Source organism: Ahaetulla prasina, chromosome 1 (genome assembly GCF_028640845.1).
Source record: "Ahaetulla prasina isolate Xishuangbanna chromosome 1, ASM2864084v1, whole genome shotgun sequence".
Classification (NCBI taxonomy): Eukaryota; Metazoa; Chordata; class Lepidosauria; order Squamata; family Colubridae; genus Ahaetulla; species Ahaetulla prasina.
In genome coordinates, this window is record NC_080539.1 from 100,521,721 (window position 1) to 100,543,650 (window position 21,930).

The 21,930-nt window shown below is 40.4% G+C and overlaps 1 protein-coding gene and 1 long non-coding RNA gene across 4 annotated transcripts in view; both read right to left on the reverse strand.

Moving 5' to 3' along the window:
* AIG1 (androgen induced 1) overlaps positions 1-21,930 on the reverse strand; it is a 79,966-nt gene that overhangs the window by 13,797 nt on the left and 44,239 nt on the right. Inside the window, exon 4 of one of the 3 annotated variants that reach the window (XM_058170440.1) lies at positions 12,428-12,660. The exons of the other annotated variants lie outside the window; for them this stretch is intronic. Within the exon in view, the coding sequence (XP_058026423.1) occupies positions 12,544-12,660 (117 nt within the window). The 3' untranslated portion in view covers positions 12,428-12,543. Of the gene's footprint in view, positions 1-12,427; positions 12,661-21,930 lie in introns of those variants that run through there. 3 annotated transcript variants of the gene reach the window in all.
* On the reverse strand, positions 1,144-1,623 carry LOC131191895 (uncharacterized). The gene is made up of 2 exons (XR_009153595.1): positions 1,469-1,623; positions 1,144-1,306 (listed from the first exon to the last, which is right to left on the reverse strand). It is a non-coding gene; the product is annotated as an uncharacterized LOC131191895 (long non-coding RNA).

Consider the following 21,930-nt stretch of genomic DNA (forward strand, 5'->3'; position numbering starts at 1 on the left):
AATGACAATATTTGTGGTTTTATAGTTTAAGGGGAAAAGGTGAGAAATGGCAAAAGTATATAAATACAATGTGCATCTGGAGAAAATGAATGGAAAGATATATACCTTGCTCATATAATACTAAAATCCAAATTCTTTTGATTAGCTAATGATAGATATTCAGAACAGAAGTATTTTTCTCATAGGACACGGTTAATGTGATTTATCAAAAAAAGAGATCATTACAGGCAGTATTTGGATGGGATAAAAGATGATAGGACATACTCATAAAAGATAAAGCTATCAACAGATATCACTGATGTCTGTTATCTTTAATAATAATTATACAAATACTTGTTTCTAATGACAATTTAATTTCTATCTAAGCTTTAAAAACCCCAAATCCGTAAATTAAGCGTTTAAGATTAAAATAGAATAACAGAGTTGGAAGGGACCTTAGACGTCGTCTAGTACAACCCCCTGCTTAGGCAGGAAGTCCTACACTATTTCAAACAAATGGTTATCCAACATATTCTTAAAAATTTCCGGTGTTGGAGCATTTACAACTTCTGGAGACAAGTTGTTCCACTGATTAATTGTTCTAACTGTCAGGAAATTTCTCCTTAGTTCTAAGTTGCTTCTTTCCTTGATTAGTTTCCACCCATTGCTTCTTGTTCTACCCTCAGGTGCTTTGGAGAATAGTTTGACTCCCTCTTCTTTGTGGCAACCCCTGAGATATTGGAAAATTGCTATTATGTCTCCCCAGTCCTTCTTTTCATTAAACTAGACATACCAAGTTCCTGCAACCGTTCTTCATGTTATTTATTATTTAATTTATTTATTTTATTTAATCATATTTTTATACCGCCCTATCTCCCAAGAGACTCAGGGCGGTTTACAGCCAAGTAAAAAATACACATAAATACAAGTTAAAACCCAATTTAAAAAACTTATTAAATACGGCCGAATATTAAAACCCCAATAAAATAGTAAAAACCCCATTAAAACCAAATTTAAAATTTAAAATTCTAATCCAGTCCTGCGCAGATAAAAAGATGTGTCTTAAGCTCGCGGCGAAAGGTTCGAAGGTCAGGAAATTGGCGAAGTCCTGGGGGAAGTTCGTTCCAGAGGGTGGGAGCCCCCACAGAATGGACGTTGGTCTTACCTGAGACGTCCTTTCTCAGCAAGGAGGAAAACGGCAGTCAGGCATGGGTTAACTCTTGTGTCAAGCTTGTAGGACCGAGTCTTTAATCTGTTTCAAGCCCCGCCTTATCCTGTTGTCTCTCCAGTTTTTGGCGAGGAAGCTGCTCAGACTCTACGTGTCTTCCTGAAATGACAAACAATTAATGTACGCCCCATGGATAAACATCGGCCCCAGAAGGGTGGGGCTGACTGCCGTTTTCCTCCTTGCTGAGAAAGGGCGTCTCAGGTAAGCCCCACGTCCATTCTCCAGACAGGTGGGAAAACGGCAGTCAGGCATGGGACATACCAAAGCTAGGTGATTGTCCGGGAGGGTGAAGATAGGCCGATGAGTCATGGGTTGTCGTGTACACTTTGCAAAACTCGTCTACCGAAGGAGGCTTCTGCCGATGCATAGGTATCGAGTTTATAGTGTCTGATGAAAGGCGACGGTGATGACCAAGTTGCCGCCTGCATACTTCCTCTAAGGCGCCTGGGCCGCCCAAGCTGCCGAAGTGGAGGCACTCCTCGTGGAGTGTGCTGTGATGTTCTTTGGCCGAGGAAGAGATTGCAAATCGTATGTCATGGCTATGGTGGCCCGTATCCATCTGCCAATGGTAGGTCCTGAAACTTTGGAGCCTAACGAAGAAGGTTGGAAGGAAACAAGGAGAGCTTCCGTTTCTGAAATGGAGAAGTACGATGTAAGTATATCTTTAAGGCTCTTCGGACATCCAACGATGCCATTCATGTTCCTTTGATGTCTGGGTGGGACAGAAATTTGGGAGAATCAGTTCCTGAGAACGATGAAATAGTGAATTAACTTTTGGAACAAAGGTTGGGTCGAGGCAGAACTACCCTATCGAGGTGAAAAATGCAAAGGTCTTTGCGTGTTGAGAGCGCTGCCAATTCTGAAATGCGGCGAGCTGAAGTTATGGCAATAAGGAAAGTCACCTTGAAAGTCAAGAGTCGTAAAGAAGCCTCTCGGAGTGGTTCAAATGGCGCTCTCATTAATGTATTAAGAACTTTATTAAGGTTCCAGGATGGGTACCTGTGAATAGTAGGAGGATGCAGGTTAGAGGCTCCCCTCAAAAACAATCTGATGACTGGATCCTTTGCCAGGGACTCTGATGAGTTGAAGGTAAGCACCGAGGAAAGAGCTGCGACTTGGCGTCGAAGGGTGTTAGGAGAGAGACCTGACGTCAGGCCCTCTTGTAGGAAACCAATGATGTGAGATAGGTCAGGATCCCTAGGAGAAATGGACCTCTTTGAGCACCATATCGAGAAAGCTTTCCAAGTGAATTGGTATATGCGTTTCGTGGATGGTCGTCGTGCCGCCTGAATTGTCGGTACTGCATCTGGGGGAATGTTGAGACCCGCTAAGATGTCCCGCTCAATCGCCAGACGGTGAGTTGTAACCACTGAGGTTCTGGATGGATGAGAACGCCCTGACTGAGAGCAATCTGATTGTCTGGTATGCGCCAAGGTGTTGTCACTGAAAGAGCTTTGAGGTCCATAAACCAAGGTCTCCGAGGCCAATGAGGAGCCACTAGGATTAGTTCGGCCTTCTCTTCCAGGAGTTTTCTGATTACCTTGGGAATTAATGGAGCGGAGGAGCATAAAGCAGTTCCGGTGGCCATGGTGATCTTAAGCGCATCGACCGCTTCCGCTCCTGGGGCGGGAACCTGGCAAAGAATCTGGGTAGTTGACGATTTGAGGAGTTGCAAATAGATCCACCTTGGGAAGCCCAAATCGAAGGGAAATCTTTTGAAAGAGAGCTGGATCTAGTTTCCACTCCGCTTGATCTATTTGCTGGCGACTGAGGGCATCCGCCCGAACATTTGCTGTGCCTGAAATATGGGAAGCTCGTAGCGAGAGAAGGTTGAATTCGGCCCAGTGGCCGAGGTCAGTGTCTCTGTCATGAGGGTTCTTGAATGTGTGCCTCCCCATCTGTTTATATGGGCTTTTGCTGTTGTGTTGTCTGTGAGCACAAGAATGTCCTGACCCTTCACTAAGTCGTGGAAGTGGAGAAGGGCCTTGTGGATTGCTCTTAGTTCTAGAAGGTTTATATTGAGTTTGCGTTCCTGTGCTGACCATAAGCCTTGAGCCATATTTGGACCCAGGTGGGCTCCCCATCCTGTGAGACTGGCATCTGTCGTAAGGACAATTCTGTTGGGTTCTCTGAATCGACTGCCCTTGGACAGAGCGTCTGATAGCCACCACTGGAGTGATGTCAATGTCTTTGGTAGAAGACGAATTCTTGTTAGTGATGTGGACTGGCCTCTTCGTTGATACGGGAGCAAGGTCCATTGTAGTTCCCTGCTGTGTAAGCGAGACCAGGGTACAATTCCAAAAGTGGAAACCATCTTCCCCAATAGTTGGGAAAGAGATTTCAAGGGACTGGATCGGGAATAAATGATCTGTCTGACCAGATCCTTGAGACTATTCTGGCGATCCTGGGAGAGGAATACTAATGACTGTTTGGAATCTATGATAGCTCCCAGGTGTAAGATAATGTTGGAAGGTGAGAGGTGGCTTTTGGCCCAATTTATGGAAAAGCCATGTTCCTGTAGTATATGAATAGTGGTATTTAGGTCCCGATGAGCCAAGGGCTCAGATCGGGACATGATAATATCATCCAGGTAGAATTGGATACGGATGGGATGAGTGCGAATGTGACCAATTAAGGCTCCCATGACTTTGGAGAACACTCTAGGGGCTGAAGATAAACCAAGCGGAAGGGCCCTATATTGAAAATGTTGGCCATTGTAACAGAAGCGGAGGTATTTTCTATGTCCCCGGGCAATAAGAACATGAAGATAAGCTTCTGTTAGGTCTATTGAAGCCATGAAATCCTCTGGGTGAATGGCTTCTAAAATAGAATGTAAGGACTGCATCTTAAATTTTCGATAAGCAATGTATTTATTTAAGGATTTAAGGTCCAGAATTGCCCTCCATCCCCCCGAGGGTTTAGCTACTACAAAAAGTCTAGAGTAAAACCCCTTGCCCTGATGAGACTGTGGAACCTGTTGAATAGCTTTGATATTGGAGAGATGAGTAATGGCCTCTTCCATGATAGCAGTTATGACTGTCGTGAGAAATGGGACAAGGAATAAAAAACCTAGGGGGAATAGAGGTGAATTCTAGAAAGAGACCTTCCCTAATAGTCTGTAGAACCCAAGCATCCGAAATAGTAGATTCCCAGTGGGCGGAGAAAAGGGACAGGCGTCCGCCAATGGGAGGAAGAGTGAATTACTTAGATCTACGGAGCCTTCCCTACCCCCACGGAAGGGCTTTCGGAAGAAATCTTGTAAGGTGTTCTGACCTGATTGTCCTGCTGAAAGGAGCCTCTGGGTTGAAACGGTCTGTGTTGGCGTGGCTGGTAGAAGCTGGAATCGGAACCCGAAAGGACTGATGGCGAGAATAAGGAGTTGAGCGAGCGTCAGGCGCCTGGACAATGATGGAAGAATCTTCCGCTTATCTTTTGTTTCAATCAAGAGGGGTTCAAGTGACTCCCAAACAATTTTTCTCCTGAAAAGGGTGATGAGGCTAGTCTCCATTTGTTTTTGACATCTGCCTGCCAATTCTGAAGCCAAAGGAGCCTGCGTGAAGTGATAGAAGACCCTATGGCCTTGGATGCGAAGCGGCGGCATTGAGTGTGGCATCTGCCGAGTATTCCAGAGCTGCAATGATCTTGTTAAGGTCCTGGTGGGATCTTGTATCTGCTGTGTTTGTCCTTGCTTGTAACTGCTTCAACCAAATGATGGTTGCTCTGTTGAAAAAGGATGCTGAAGCAGCCGCCTTCACTGACCAAGCTGCCGCCTGATGCCCTTTTATTAGAACCTTTTCAGCCCTTTTACCTTCCGGACGAAGATATTCCTCTGGGGTCCCGTTATGTGGGAGGTGGCAGAAGAGAGACTATAGGATTGTCTACTGCGGTACCTGTAGGAGGTTGGACATTTCAGAAGTCATATTATATAAGCGTTTGTCTAGGCTGTTTGGAAAGGTCCAGAACCTGGGACTCCCCATTGTCGTTGAACCACATCTGTAAATAGTTTGGGGGACGGTACAGCGTCTGCTGTTATTGCTGGTTCAGAAAATAAAGTAGTAGAGGGATCATCCCCTTTTTCCCTACTAATTCTAGTTGTGGCCACTTCTCCCAATCGGGTGGTCATTTGGGCCTTATGTAATAGTGATTTAAAGACTTGAGGATTAAATAATCCAATGAAGGCTGGTTGTTCAAGATCCAAGCCTTCATCTTCTGAAAGGGCCTCATCCCTAGGGATCTCTCCCTCTGACAAATATTCTTGATCTGAATGGTCAGGAGATACCGTCTGCCCGTGTTCTGACATGATGTCTTCAGAACCTAGATGTTCCTGATGAGATCTGGCTGGAGTAGCTTGAGGCCTAGACTCCTGCTGATAACATTGCCTGAAGCTGGATCGAATTGCATCAGCAATGAGAATCCCAAACTCTGGAGGAAGCTGTAAGCCCCCCTGGCCCTGGATAGGATTGGAATGGGGCGCTGTTTGAATGGGCTCCCTGGCATCAGAATGTTGGCTTGGTCTTATATCAGTTTCTGGCATAGTCTGAAACAATGGGGCCCCATCTATAGGGACTGGAGTAGATCCTGTAGTTGGTTGATCTGGTGACCAATTAGGGGGTAAAGAGGTAACAGATGCTGCCCTGTGGGGGGACTGTTCCTCCTCCCGTGAAGGAGTAGTACTCACAGTGGACTGAGGTCTGGAAGTGAGAGAGGCCTGGTGCTGGGCCTTGGAGACTGCCTTTTCTAATGCCTTATGTCTCCTCCTTTCCTCCACCGTGGGTTTGGATTTGAGTTCAGATCCCTTACTTTTGGAAGATCTGCCTGTAGGGGCTGATGTTCCCTCCCCTGGGACATCCTCAGGAACCCGGGAGGTGATATTTCTTTCTTTATTGGTCTTTTTGCTCATTTTTTAATAATCCTCCGAAATAAGCAGGCAAAAGCTTAGTAAGAATCGCTTCCCAATATGGCGACCGGCTAAAGAACTTTAATTGCCTCAAAATGGCGCCGGAGTCTTTTCGCGCCAAAATTAGCCGTTCGAGATCGCGCCAATATAAACTGCCCTTGTGGCCTCAGAGGCAAAAGCTCAAGTAAGAGGCCCCACTCTACTTCCCCCACGATTTCACCAGCCGGTGGTATACTTGCGTGAGGAGGGTTCTGTAGCGTCAGCCAAACTGTTCTCCGCAGCTGCAGCTGAGATCGGAAAGATAAGGGCTGTAATAGATCTCTCCGTGTGCCGTTTTAGCTGCTCAGCAAAGGCTGTGAAACGCAGCTTGCAGGAAAACTCCGCCCCCTTTGCAGAGTTGGGAAGCTAAGCAAACCTCTCTGAGCCCCGGGAGGTTGCTGAGGAATGAATCTGCCAGCCGGCAAGATTGCTGCTCTCCTTTTGCCGCTTGATGATTGAAATCTGAATCCTTTGTAAATCTTGAAATAACGCTGAAAACTTGATTAAATAAACGCACAGAAGAAAAATAAAACTAGAGCTAACTTAGGAGCTCAGGAAGACACGTTGGTCCAGCTTGGGACCGAGTAAAAAACTGGAGAGACAACAGGATAAGGCGGGGCTTGAAACAGATTAAAGACTCGGTCCTACAAGCTTGACACAAGAGTTAACCCATGCCTGACTGCCGTTTTCCCACCTGTCTGGAGAAAAGGCCCTTCCCCTGGGCGTCGCCAGGCGGCACTGCCTGGCTGACGGCACCCTGAGGAGTCCCTCCCTGTGAGAGCGTACGGGTCGGTGGGAGGCAATCGGTGGCAGTAGACGGTCCCGTAAGTATCCCGGCCCAATGCCATGGAGCGCTTTAAAGATAATTACCAAAACCTTGAAGCGCACCTGAAAGGCCACAGGTAGCCAGTGCAGTCTGCGCAGGAGAGAGGTCACATGGGAACCACGAGGGGCTCCCTCTATCACCCCGCAGCCGCATTCTGGACCAACTGGAGCCTCCGGGTGCTCTTCAAGGAGAGCCCCATGTAGAGAGCATTGCAGTAATCCAGACGAGATGTCACAAGGGCATGAGTGACCGTGCATAGGGCATCCCGGTCTAGAAAGGGGCGCAACTGGTGAACCAGGCGAACCTGGTAAAAAGCTCTCCTGGAGATGGCCGTCAAGTGGTCTTCAAAAGACAGCCGACCATCCACGAGAACGCCCAAGTTGCGCACCCTCTCCATTGGGGCCAATGACTCGCCCCCAACAGTCAGCCGCTGCTGCAGCTGACTGTACCGGGGTGCCGGCATCCACAGCCACTCTGTCTTGGAGGGATTGAGCTTGAGCCCGTTTCTCCCCATCCAGACCCGTACGGCTTCCAGACACCGGGACAGCACTTCGATAGCTTCATTGGGGGTGGCCCGGTGTGGAAAAATACAGCTGAGTATTATCAGCGTACAGTTGATACCTCACACCGAAACCACTGATGATCTCACCCAACGGCTTCATATAGATGTTGAACAGGAGGGATGAGAGAATCGACCCCTGCGGCACCCCACAAGTGAGGCGCCTCGGGGTCGACCTCTGCCCTCCCGTCAACACCGTCTGCAACCGATCAGAGAGATAGGAGGAGAACCACCGATAAACGGTGCCTCCCACTCCCAATCCCTCCAACCGGTGCAGCAAGATACCATGGTCGATGGTATCAAAAGCCGCTGAGAGGTCTAATAGGACCAAGGCAGAGGAATAACCCCTGTCCCTGGCCCTCCAGAGATCATCAACCAACGCGACCAAAGCCGTCTCAGTGCTGTAACCGGGCCGGAAGCCGGACTGGAACGGGTCTAGATAGATAGTTTCATCCAGGTACCAAGGTAATTGACATGCCACCACACTCTCTACAACCTTCGCCGCAAAGCGAAGGTTGGAGACCGGACAATAATTACCTAATACAGCTGGGTCCAGGGAAGGCTTCTTGAGGAGAGGTCTCACCACCGCCTCTTTCAAGGCGGCCGGAAAGATCCCCTCCAACAAAGAAGCATTCGTAATCCCCTGGAGCCAGCCTCGTGTCACCTCCTGCGTGGCCAGTACCAACCAGGAGGGGCACGGGTCCAGTAAACATGTGGTGGCGTTCAACCTCCCCAGCAACCTGTCCATATCCTCGGGAGCCACAGGGTCAAACTCATCCCAAACAGTCTCAACAAGACAGCCCTCCGACATCTCATCTGGATCCACCCAATTTTGATCCAGACCATCCCGAAGCTGAACAATTTTATCGTATAGATAACCACTATATGTTTTAGCCTCCAGTCCCTTAATCATCTTTGTTGCTCTTCTCTGCATTCATTTTAGAGTCTCAACATCCTTTTTATATTGTGGTGACCAAAATTGGATTCAGTATTCCAAGTGTGGCGTTACCAAGGCAGTATAAAGTGGTATTAACACTTCACGTGATCATGATTCTACCCCTTTGTTTATGTAGCCTAGATTAGATTAGATTAGATTTTATTAGATTTTTATACCGCCCTTCTCCCGAAGGACTCAGGGCGGTTCACAGCCAAAATAAAACAACAATTATATACACAATAAAACAATAATTTAAAAACTTATTAAATATAAGGCTAAAATTAAAACCATTTAAAACCGTAAAGACCCCATAAAATTTATATCAAATATTAAAAACTATTAAAATTTCTATGCCAGTCCTGCGCGAATAAATAGATAAGTCTTCAAATCGCGGCAGAAGGTCCGAAGGTCAGGCAGTTGACGAAGTCCTGGGGGAAGTTCATTCCAGAGGGTGGAAGCCCCCACAGAGAAGGCCCTTCCCCTGGGGGCCACCAGCCAACATTGCTTGGCGGACGGCACCCTGAGGAGTCCCTCTCTGTGCGAGCGCACGGGTCGGTGGGAGGCATTCGGTAGTAGTAGGCGGTCCCGTAAGTACCTTGGCCCTAAGCCATGGAGCGCTTTAAAGGTAGTAACCAAAACCTTGAAGTGTGCTCCTTGAAGCCTAGAACTGTGTTGGCTTTTTTGGCAGCTGCAGCACACTGCTGGCTGATATTTAGGTGATTGTCCACTAGGATTCCAAGATCCCTCTCACAGTCACCACTATTGAGCAAGGTACCACGTATACTGTACCTGTGCATTTTGTTTTTCTTGCCTAAATGTAGAACCTTACTTTTTTCACCATTGAATTTCATTTTATTGGATAGTGCCCAATGTTCAAGTCTGTCAAGATCCTTCTGTATCTTAAGCTATCTTCTGGAGTGTTGGCTATTCCTGCTAGCTTGGTGTAGTCTGCAAATTTGATGAGTTCCCCATCTATTCCCTCATCCAAATCATTGATAAATATGCTGAAGAGTACTGGGCCTAAAACAGAGCTCTGGGATGCCCCACTGCATACCTACCTCCATGTAGATGCAGTTCCATTGAGGACTACACGTTGAGTGCGGTTGGTCAGCCACTTATGAATCCATCTGGTGATGAAGCTGTCTCCACTTATGAATCCATCTGGTGGTGATGCTGTCTAACCCACATTTTTCTATTTTATCAAGCAGTAGGTTATGGTCTACTTTGTTAAATGCCTTACTGAAGTCCAAGTAAATTATATTGACAGCATTCCTCTGGTCCACTATTATAGATTCATAGCTTATAGCAGTATAAGCTATAAAATATTTTGCTGAATTATTTTGCTTGATTGGAAAGTCATTACTCTTTTGTTATTTCTACTAACAACATTTCCAATATTCTAAATAGCTCTTTTTACTAATATATCAGAAATGGAACATGTCTAGATTCCATTCGTAACAATTTTATTTAGGTGTCCTTTTCTAATTGATACATAATGGTATAATTTAGAACGCTGTATATAATTCCTACTGCTATCTGAGCTGCTACCCTAGATGGGCAAGCAGAGAATGAACAGTTCACAATTCATCTACTTTCACTTCTTATGCTTACATTAACAGACTTTTCTCTTCAGCTGATGAGCAAATATTGTAGTAATCAATAGCAGACCAACTGTAGGTTAGTCTGCTTCACAGTGAGATATGAAATATTGATTATGAGCAGCAGGAAGAAATCTTGTTTGTATCTTTCTATAATAGATACAATTATCAGTACAAAATTCAAAATCCACATTGTAAAGTAGGTAGTCTGCTTAAAACAAACCTCTGAAAGAGAACTCTGTTAAATATAGATACATTCCCTCAGAATGGACTTTGATCACACAGAAGTATCCATTCTGGTGGACCACCATTTAAGTATGAGCCAGCGGTGTGCTACAGCTCCTAAAATTGCTAATGCAGTCCTAGGATGCATCAACAAAGGGATAACATCAAGATCGAAAGAAATGATAATACCTTTCTATACTGTACTGGTGAGGCTACACTTGGAATACTGAGTCCAGTTTGGATTGGCACAATATGAAAAAGATGCTGAGGCCCTAGAAAAAGTACAGAGAAGAGCAACAAAAACGATAAGGGTTCTGGAAACTAAATCGTATGATGAATGGTTAAGAGAACTAAGTATGTCTAGCCTATCACAGGAAAAGCTTAAGGGTAACACGATAGCAGTCTTCCAATATTTCACAGGCTGTCAGAAAAGAGGGGTCAACTTATATTCCAAACCACCTGAGGGCAGGACAAGAAGTAATGTGTGAAATATCATTAAAGAGAGATCCAACCTATAACTAGGGAGAAATTTCCTGTTAGTGAAAACAATTAATTAATGGAACGATTGTGTGGGTGCTCCATCACTGGAGATTTTCAAAAAGAGAATGGACAACTATTTGTTCAAAATAGTATAACGTCTCCTGCTTGACCAGAGGGTTGAATTAGAAGACATCCAAGATCCCTTTTAATCCTATCCTTTATTGACTTTCTGGACACCTCCTACAGGCATTCCTGCCCTCATCCTTTGTCAATGTTCAACAACTTCTCAAACTTCATGCTTTCCACTGCCTGCCTCAAGATCAAACATTTGTCCAGGAAACAGCATATATTCCAAAATAGCCAAGTTTTGACTTTTATAATGGTGCATGCTGCAAATTGTTTTCAATACTTAACATGGGGAAATGGGGAAAAGTATAAACAAATGTCATCAACCAGAATTCCTGCCTTCCAGATCTCAAGATAAATTATAGTATAAATTGCCATACTTTGTTCAACTCTCATCCAATCTCCACCCAACTTGATACATGTCTAGAAATAACCCAAGGCTTCAGGTGTTCCATGTTTCAATTTCTAAAGTGCCTATCATTTATTTTATAAGCTATCAAATGAAACAGAAATGCCAGAGGGAAAAAAGAATGAAAAATGGAAAGTTTAGTGCTTAATAAAGAGCCATTCCAATGGTTCTCTTCTTAACTTCAGAACAACTATGATGGAAAATGCAAGCAGGAGGGGGCTTCTCCTTGCTACCTGCTAGCTGGTTGTCCACTAAGGACAGATGTTCCAGTGCGATACTAGCTATTCCTTCAATCTGAATTTGTTTCATGGTATGTTTTTGTTCTTGTTTTAATTACAGCATCTTTATTCTAGATGCTGTAATAAAAGCAATCATTTTATGCGATTTTAATTGAAGTTAAATGAATGCTATTGTAGCTCATAAGTAAAAAACATGCAATTATCAATATACACAATAAAACCTGCAACAAAGACATTATTATATCTATGCGCTGAACTTTTAAAAGCAAAATTATTTTTGACTTATGAATGTGGTTACAATACTGCCCCATGCAAACAGTATTAAGTTAATGCTAAATGAAGCTACATTGCCAAGCATGCGCCAGTATAATTAATCAAATATATTGCCTCCAAGAGGTTATCGATTTGTGGTCATGACACATTTTCCTTATGAGGTGGCGCAGTGTTGGTGCCTCAGATGTGCTGGCATGCATTTTTCAGTGACTAAGCCTTAATCCATCTTCCTGGCTCCTTGCCACTGACGCACTGACATCTGCAACTACTCATGTCTGACAGTTTCATGCATGAACTACGTGGCTTCAGTTTTGGACAAAATTAGTACAGGAGTTTTTCGGTATGCTCTGAGCATAATCAAAAGCAGATAAGTAAGGGGACCAATTTTCAGAGGATAACATACCTTATTACAAATATCATTCTGTAAAATTATATACATACTATAAGATTGCAGCAACATGAAGTATATTCATTCAAAGAATTAAATGTTAAGAAATATTTTATACAGTGCTAATTATCAATTATTATTTAGCATTTTATGAGAACATGACAGATGAGAACTAAACATATACAATGCTATATAATATACGTGCAGAATCGCAAGCCTGGGACAGTATGTTAAACAAAGCACAATAAAAACATTAATGTTGTATTATTAACATTAATAATTCCCTTCCCCATGTTCCATATTGGCAGGTTATTTTATATATAGTATACTGTAATACACGTCATGCATCACAAATATATATAGTACATAAGATATATAAAAAAAAACCCAACATTTTTGTAAAACTCCCCAACATGCCATGTACCCATTGTCCAATGCTCATTTCTAAGTAGTTCTCCTATGAAACAAAGAAAAGGATTATTATTTTTTATTTGACAGATGAAGATTCCAGAGAAGAACAGATGGGCAGTCAAGCACCATGCCAATGACTAGCACGACAACCAGTCATTTCAATGGAATGCTTTCTACATGTTATTGTCAAAGCATACTTCTGAAACAGTCCAACCACAATCCCAAATGGATTTATAAGCATTTCCATCTTATCTAGTATCATTATATTACTGGATGCCTATGTAAAATTGGAATGGGATTACACCTTAACTTTTCTGGTCTGTTCAAAGGACCGACCCGCAGTGCCTCTGCTGGCCCAAACGGGCCACATGCAGTCCTCTGCGGCCAGTTTTGGCCGGTAAAGTACTGCAGGAGGTGTCCGTCCTGTCTCCCCACCCCCCACTTTCCACACACACCCCCGGCCAGTCTGTGGAGAACTACAATGCTGATCCAGCCCTCGAAGAAATCCAGTTTGACACCTCTGCTACAGACAGTCACCTGAACATTATATACTGTATCTATTATGATATTTTAAAAAATTAAGCATCGTTAAAATAATTTTATATGATGAATTAATGTTTTATTTCATTGCAACAGTAATTGGTGTTTTCCTAGCATAATATTTTTCTAGTTCAAAGGTCTACATAGACTTTGCTTTAACATTCTTTCTTCCTGTTTTTAAGTCTATCAAGGGCAGTAATTTTTGATCTGGTTGCATCTAAATGGTGGCCATGGTATAAAATAGATACATAGGAAGTACCGGTATTTGACAGGAAGTCACATATAAGAAAATCAAGACCTTTCCTCTTTTGTACCAGAAGAAATAATGGTCAAGAAATAATGAATTTAAGTTACAAACAAGGTAAATTTTGTAAATATTAGAAAAACTACCTAAGGGAAATGGCAGATGGGCACTAGACCAATGATCAGAAAGTGTTTGGCTCCCTTTCATTAGATGTTTTCATGTAAGGATTGCAAAATTGTATGTTGGAGATGCTTTAATCTGGATGCCCACAGTGAACAGGGGAATGGATTTGATATCTAAATAGCACTTTTCAACTTTATGGTACTATAATGCTAAATAAAATTTTGAAAGATAATTTCATCCTTAATTCTTAAATGATGACCATTTTTTGACAGCTAGAACTTAAAAAAAACTTCTGGAGTAAAGTTTTATCATATGTCTTCAGTTCATTCTTTGTTGCATCAATAGGGTGTTGGCTCTGCTCACTATTAATTTTTATATACATTCATTTGGATTGTATACCAAAAACCGTTTTTCTGGGTTTCCATTATCCTTGAAGACTACTGAGAATAATTCTGCCTCTTTTTCTCAGTCCCATCAACATTTTACAAAACAAAGAACTTTGCCAAATGTTTTAACATTGCTCATAATATGAGACACTTGGGAGATATCTGTGAAGGCTTAAATTAAATGTTTTCCAATAACAACATGAATAATAATGATTATCTTGGCAGACCTAATGCAATTTAGTATAAGAATTTGGTCCAAAAATGGTTTAGGATCCCAGTTACTTTAGGATGGTAGATTAGCTTTTGAACTTAACAAAAGATCCAAATAATAAATTTTCTTCAGTTGCATTCATTTTTTTTAATTTGGTACCAAGGAGAAGGAAGATATTAGTTTCTGGTTCTACTACAGCAAAAAGTATATACCTGCATGCACCAATGTTAGAAATATAACTCATAAACATAATCAATCTACTTTCACTTTTGCCCATAAACAACTACTTCCATTATTGTTAAAGATACATCGACTTACACTAACATGTATATAGCAGGCTTTGTATAGAAAAAGTGTTTTATTAAACATGATTAGATTAGATTTATTTATTTGTCACACAGTATATATATATATATAAGCATAAGCATGTAATAACTATACAATATATAAGCATATATATAAGTATGAGTATGTAATAACTATATTAATTGGATATAACAAAAGAAAATAATAGGACAGGAACGGTAGGCACGCTTGTACTCTTATGCACGCCCCTTACAGACCTCTTAGGAATGGGGTGAGGTCAATAGTAGACAGTTTTTGGTTGAAGCTTTGGGGATTTTGGGAAGAGACCACAGAATCAGGTAGTTTATTCCAAGCATTAACATATTTTCTGCAATCAAGATTGGAGCGGTTAACATTAACACTAACATTAAACTTAAATCTATTGTGTGCTCGTGTATTATTGCAATTGAAGATGATGATGATGATGATGATGATGATGGAGTGATGTTAATATTTGCTTATCACAGAAATCTCATTGGGGCTCATTTTAGCTTTGTACTTGTTTAGATTTATTATTATTGTGTTTTTACGATTATAGTATATTTAGCTATTATGATATTTCACTTTAATTTAGGCAATTGTTATTCATTATTGGGCCTGCTATATGTCCATGTAAAACAGAAAGCAATTAAATTAAAAAAGTGAATCTGAAAATTCGCCTTCATTATGAACTAATACTTTTAGCGACAAAAGCAAATTATTAGATTAAATAGTTAGGCAACCTATGAACTGAATATCAAACAAAGTAGATATTTTTTATTCTTTAAGTACCCTTGCATATTTTCATAAAATTCATATTTATTTTGTATTTAAAAAGAACTGTTAACATTTAATTCCATGCAGGCAGAAACAGTTGTGCAGATTGCATTTGCGGTCAGTCCACTCTAGAATGTCATGAAGAGACCTCTGCCACTTCCAAAATGGCATCTACTTCCGGGATGTTATCATGCCCCTCTGGTTATGAAGGCTGTATGCAGATCTTCAGTTCTTCTTCCCAAAAGTGATCTTCAGAAAAGGTAAGTAAAGAGAGGAAAGCGGGGGGGGGGGAGGCTCAAAGGTGTGGGACCCAGGGGGGCAGGAAGCAGGCCCAACACTATGGGGACCCAGCTGGGTGGAAGATGGGTCCAAAGGACTCAGTTGAGTGGGATGGGAGTAGAACCACAGCAGCAGCCCTGCAGTCATAAATGCAGGCGGATTGCCAAGGGCCTGAATTTTGTTCACATAACTGTAGGGGTGGTGCAGCACCTGCCAACTTCAGGTACAGGTCAGGTTTTTGTTCAGAACCATTGCAATTTCTAACGGTTGCTGAATGAATGGACTGTTTAAATACTACTTTTCTTTTTAACTAGTATTGTGTCACATATGTCAGCTTAGATTCCCCTCACATCTACACATGTAGAGAACCTCCCTAAACATATTGTAAAAATATTGTTACACTATATTAAATACGTGCGCCTTTGGCGTTGAGTCATGCCGGCCACATGACCACGGAGACGTCTTCGGACAGCGCTGGCTCTTTGGCTTTGAAACGGAGATGAGCACCGCCCCCTAGAGTCGGCAACGACTAGCACGTATGTGCAAGGGGAACCTTTACCTTTACCTATATTAAATACAAATTTAATATTTTGTAACAATATTTGCAATACCTTCCAAAGAAGTTCCTGGAATGGTTTGCACATAGAACCTAATTCAACCAAAATGTGGAAATTGTCAATACAAGTTATACTACTATGTTGTGAGGTTACAATGGCTTAAACGTATTTTTAGTTACTCCCAAAATCATCTTAACCTTGATTTGGCAGTGATTTTTGGTTCATCAAGGCAAAATTCTTAAACTCAATTCAGCAAAGAAATTTTCTGCTCATCAAGGCAGACTCCTGATTTATTTATTTATTTATTTATTTTATTTATTTTTCAAATTTATATACCGCCCTATCTCCCTAAGGACTCAGGGCGGTTCACAGGCAGTTAAAATACATATAAATACAGACAACAACAACAATTAAAAAACTTATTCTATTGCCGAATTTAAAAAACAATATAAATAATAAAAAAACCCTTAAAACCAATAACTTTAAAATCTAATCCAGTCCCACGCAGATGAATAAGTGCGTTTTAAGCTCGTGACGAAAGGTTCGGAGGTCCGGAAGTTGACGAAGTCCTGGAGGGAGTTCGTTCCAGAGTTTAGAGTTTTTGATTGTTGTTTGTTATGAATACTTCTTAATTGCCAATTGAAAATTTTATACTCCGGATAAGTCTTCTTGGTCACTCTTGTGCAACCAGCCTAAATTACACAATATGTATTTTAATATGAAATTACCACCTGCTAAATAGAAACTTAATACGCTTAGCAATAAGGCCATTGGCTTCAGGTGCAAACACTGATGCAAACTAATTTAGGAGCATGTATTGTTACTTCTGCCAGAATGATATTCTATTCCGTTAATAACTATCACTGCCAAATAGGAACAGTGTTAAAATTAGCAAACTCATGTAAGAGAATCAGAATGGGAGAAAAGACTTACTCGTGTTTACAAAAATCACAGAATCAGAAAATGCCATTAAAGGGATTAAGTCCAACCCCCTCCCAGCCTCTCCTTGAACACATCCAGCAAAGAAGATTCTACAATCTTTATTTTACTGACAAACCGTTGCTATCATTAGGAAGCTTTTTCTAACATTCAAGTGGCCTTTGGCAAGGTTAATGCAGCACTGTCCTTGCTGACCTTTTCTGCTGATATTTCTTGCATTCAATAAATTCTGAATGAAGCTACTAAAATAAATTTATTGCCTACTGACCATATTAACCCCATTCCCAAGACTGTGCATTTGCACATAAAATATAATAGATTTCACTGAAAAACAGCCATAACAATAAAACTTATTCATATTCTTCCAATTCAGCTTCCTCAATATACATTTTGCATAAAGATTGAATATACAGGAGGAGAGTAACACAGCCTTGTTTCCCTCCTTTGCCAAACTGTTTTGCTATGTTCCTCCTGGATTATAACTTCCTGATTTATGCATAGATATTGCATGAGAACAGTGAGTTGTTCCGAAATTCTGATTTTCCTAAGCACATTCCACAATTTGAAATGATCAGAGCAATCAAAAGTCATTCTGTAATCAATGAAACACATACTGACTTCTTTCTTATATTCTTTTTTTCCCAATTATCCAGTAAGCATCAACAATAAAGTTGCCTATTCCTTGGTTCTATAACCAGATTTAATACCTGGCACTTCCCTTTCTATGCAAGCCTTTAATCTATATTTAATGGTCCTATGCATTATTTTGCTAGCATGTGTAATTAAGGACATTGTGTGATAGTTTACATACTGAGTTAAGTCTCCTTTTATGGTATTATATAGAGTGACCTCTCCCAGTTCATTGACCACTGTTGCATTCTCCCCATTTACTGCCATAGTTTGGTAACAATTTTTAATGATACTTCTTCTGTTGCTTGCTTTCTGTATATATTCCATCTGTTCCTGCAACTTTTGGATTCGGTAATGACTGGAGTATTGATATAACTTTATCTTTTAATACTAAGTAAGTAAGGAATATCTTCTAGAATCAATCATTTTAGCCTACTTTATCATACCTTCCCTAACTTGTTCTTCTGTTTCAAATTTCAATCAAAATTGAGGAAATCATTTTATTTTATCATTTTAGCAATCACATGTTCATCATTTGTATACAATTCTGTTTCAAAATACATTTTACAATGTTCAACACTGTACATTGTTTTATCTACTCTAAATCTTTCTGATAACTGTAATAAGAAAACCATTAGCTATACCATCAGTTGCTCTCTTGATGTTATTTTACATTCCCTTTGACAGAATTCTAGCATGATATGTTAACCATCTGTGTTTGCCCATTATTCCATATGCTCAGTATAATACATTTACCACAATGATTTCTGAAATCTATATTAACCTTGAATTTATTGTACCATAAATTTGTGGTATATCCATGCCAATTAAATCTCAGATCATATCCTTCTATCTCTGTAAGTCTTCTATTTCTATTTTTCTTCGCTAAACCGGGTATGGGCATAGCCAGCGTGTGACCCATCTTGCAAGTTTGACCCATCTTGCAAGTTTGACAGCCCTGTATTAGATTTTACTATTATAATTAAAATTCTTAATAAAATTATGCATATAATAAAATAAACACCATTTTTATTGCAAAAAATCCCCAGCTCTTCCTTAGTAGCATGTTAAGTGCCATTTTAATCAACCATTTCCTGTCTGTAGTATTTTCTTGATAAAATACAGGAATGGTTTATCATTGGATTCTTTTGCTCGGTATGAAATTAAGCTTTTGTCACTGTCTCAAAATAGATCATCTATATCTTCCTAGATCCCTACTGCCCTATGTAGAAGTCTAGTTGCTTTAGCTTGAAGCTAGGATGACCTTCACACCTTGTATGAACCTGCTGGGAAAATATGCCACCAGCATTCTTCACTCATCTCTCTTAGGAACATCCTCCTTCACAATGAAGAGCACTACAGGATTTGAGATCATCAAACATCATGCTAATTTGTTTATTTGTTTAATAAATCCAAGCTTCCTGGATTCACACAGCCTCAAAACTAAATCTAACAAGCCAAACAGTGACTTAGCACAATACCAAAACTCTGGTACAAATGTTAGTATATAGGGAAGGAAGAATTGGAGAGATTAAATGCAGAGTAAGATGTTTAAATGACACAATATGTATTTGGATTTCATAAGCCACTCAGAGTCTATTGTATTTATTTTATTTAGAGTTTGTTGCTACTAAGATTTGTACACAAGTTGTGTTTGAAATACATTTTACCACTAACAAACCATGAACAGATGATTTGAGAGCTAAAGCAGTTCTCTTGTTTAGGGCAGAAGCCTGCATAGACAAAATAAGCAACAGGACACTATAGTTACTGCTAGTAAAGGCATCAGAAGGATTACTGTATAGGCTTTTATCAAAATGACAAAAGCAGTATGATGTCGTAAGGACCATCCTTTTGTATATAAAGTGTGAAATGTGCTTACTAGTGCAACAAAACTACATCTGAGTTTCTAGATGTAACATCTTGAATATTTAAAATACTTTTTTAGAACAGTTGCTACAGAGTAGGCAGAATAAGAAACTGGTGATTCAAGTTTAGGGCCTTCCAACATACCAATTCAAAATTGTCAGAAAATGTTTATTCATTATTTGCTCTTTTTAAAGCTATATTTAATTCGGACCATAAAACAACCACTTGTGGTTGATTTTATGATAATGTAGTCTCTGCCTAAAGTGGAGCAATCAAAAATCACCATAAGGTGGACTGAGGACAACATTTTTGAGAATACATATGGTATGTCACGTCTTTCATTCCAAAGAAACCAAACATAGCAGAAAGCATAACAGTTTAGGATCATTAGACTCCGACGATCAACAACAGAACTGCAGTGGAAAGAAACATGAACTGCCACCCCTCACAACTACTAGGACTTGTATTAGGCAAGTACCTATCAGTAATTAGTCATCAGATTGAATGTAAGATTATAATTTTTTTCAGGTTTCTCAAAGATGAAAATATACAGGAGTAAGAGATTGGATGCTGGAAGGAATGGCAAAGAAGCGGTGGGAAGAAGGAAGATTACTAGAACATTCCTGAGCTTGTCCAGTAGCTTCATAACTCCCCACCTCCATATTCACAGGTGCAGATGACTGAACAAAGCAGTAATTCTGATTTGGCTTCATCTGGATTTCACATTCCTTTTAGCTCAGCCCCCATATGATCTCATCTCTCTGGCTGTATAATGTACAATCAAGCAGTTGCTTTTCTTAAATGCCCCAGGAATGACTCTATGTCACATGTGTTCCCAGATGAAATCCCCAAATAGGCTCCTGGGTCTAGAGAAGAATTTTGGCAAGTCAACCTAACTTCAAATTATTGTAAATAAGAAATCTGGCAAACTGCCTCTTTAGATGCACAAACCATTAAGGCAGAAGTTTTTTATTTACATTTTTAAACCACCCAATAAATGAAGCTCTCTACAATAAAGTACACTAAAACTATTTGAATTAAAACACAGTGCATAAAATCAACACCAAATAAACTAGGTGAATGCGAGGCTGCCATCCAAAACTAAAACTGTAATTAAAGTACAATTAAAAACCAGCGACAAAGGCTGGGAAAATAGAAAAGTTTTCACCTAGTGCCAAAATTATGCTACTATGGGTGACAGTCAAACCACTCTGGGGACAAAATTCCATAAATAGGGTGCTACTACAGAAAAACTTCCCCCACATCATCTCCTTTGATGAGGGGACAGGGAGAAGGGCCTCATTATATGATTTTAAGCTTTGGGTTATATAATGGGAAGACCGATAACTTTGTGAACAGGTGGAAGAGCCACAACAAAAACAAAGAAAGAAATTTGAGTGCAGGCCAGAAACTGTAACTTGAGAACGTGTTGGCAGACAAGGCCCTCCCCAGTTCTTCTCTTTCTCTCTCCCCCTCCCTCCCTCTCTCTCTCACTCTCATATTTTATTAGAATCCTATCATAGAATAAATGTATTGCATAACATATCAAACAAACAAAACAAAACAAAATGGTAAAAGATAGGAAAGAAGAAAATAAAGGAAAGAAGTGAAAAAACCTCACAATTTTAACTTCTGCCTTTTTCTTTCTTTCTTTCTTTCTTTCTTTCTTTCTTTCTTTCTTTCTTTCTTTCTTTCTTTCTTTCTTTCATCTATCTATCTATCTATCTATCTATCTATCTATCTATCTATCTATCTATCTATCTATCTATCTATCTATCTATCTATCTAATAATTGCAATCTTACTCTTTTCCCTTTCTCTTTAATCCTAATTCCCAAAGCCATAATTCATCAGTTCCATCTTCTTTCGGTAAAAAGTCCATATAAAGCTTCCAGTTTTTTTTTAAAAAAAGTCCTTATTCTTTACATTCTTAAAGTGCCATGTGCTATAGTTGCTAGAGAGAATCTAGAGGGGAAAATATATATAGTCTGCTTGCATAATGTGATATTATGTTCATGATTTCCAATATGTTATATTTAGTACATGATTTCTTACATTTTCCTTTATTCCAAGGATTTCAAATATTCTAAGAAGTAGTCTAAATTAAACTCAAATGTATCTGATGATAGGTACAGAGTCAGACAACCCATGGCCTGGCTTGTGAACAGTTTTCAGCTGCGAGCCTTCTTTGATACTGAAGTTGGCATAGCTTTGCTGGCTGAGGGACTCTGGGAGTTGAAGTCCACAAGTCTTAAAGGGACCAAAGTTGGAGACCCTTGGCCCAGTCAATATAGATGAACACTTAGCCAGAATCTACTGCATAATTTGCTACATTTTAAAATGGCAAATCGTCCTAAAATCACCTTTCAACTTTACATTTTAGATTTTTCTTACCTATACAACTCAAATTTACAGAATTATTATTCTGTAAATTATTA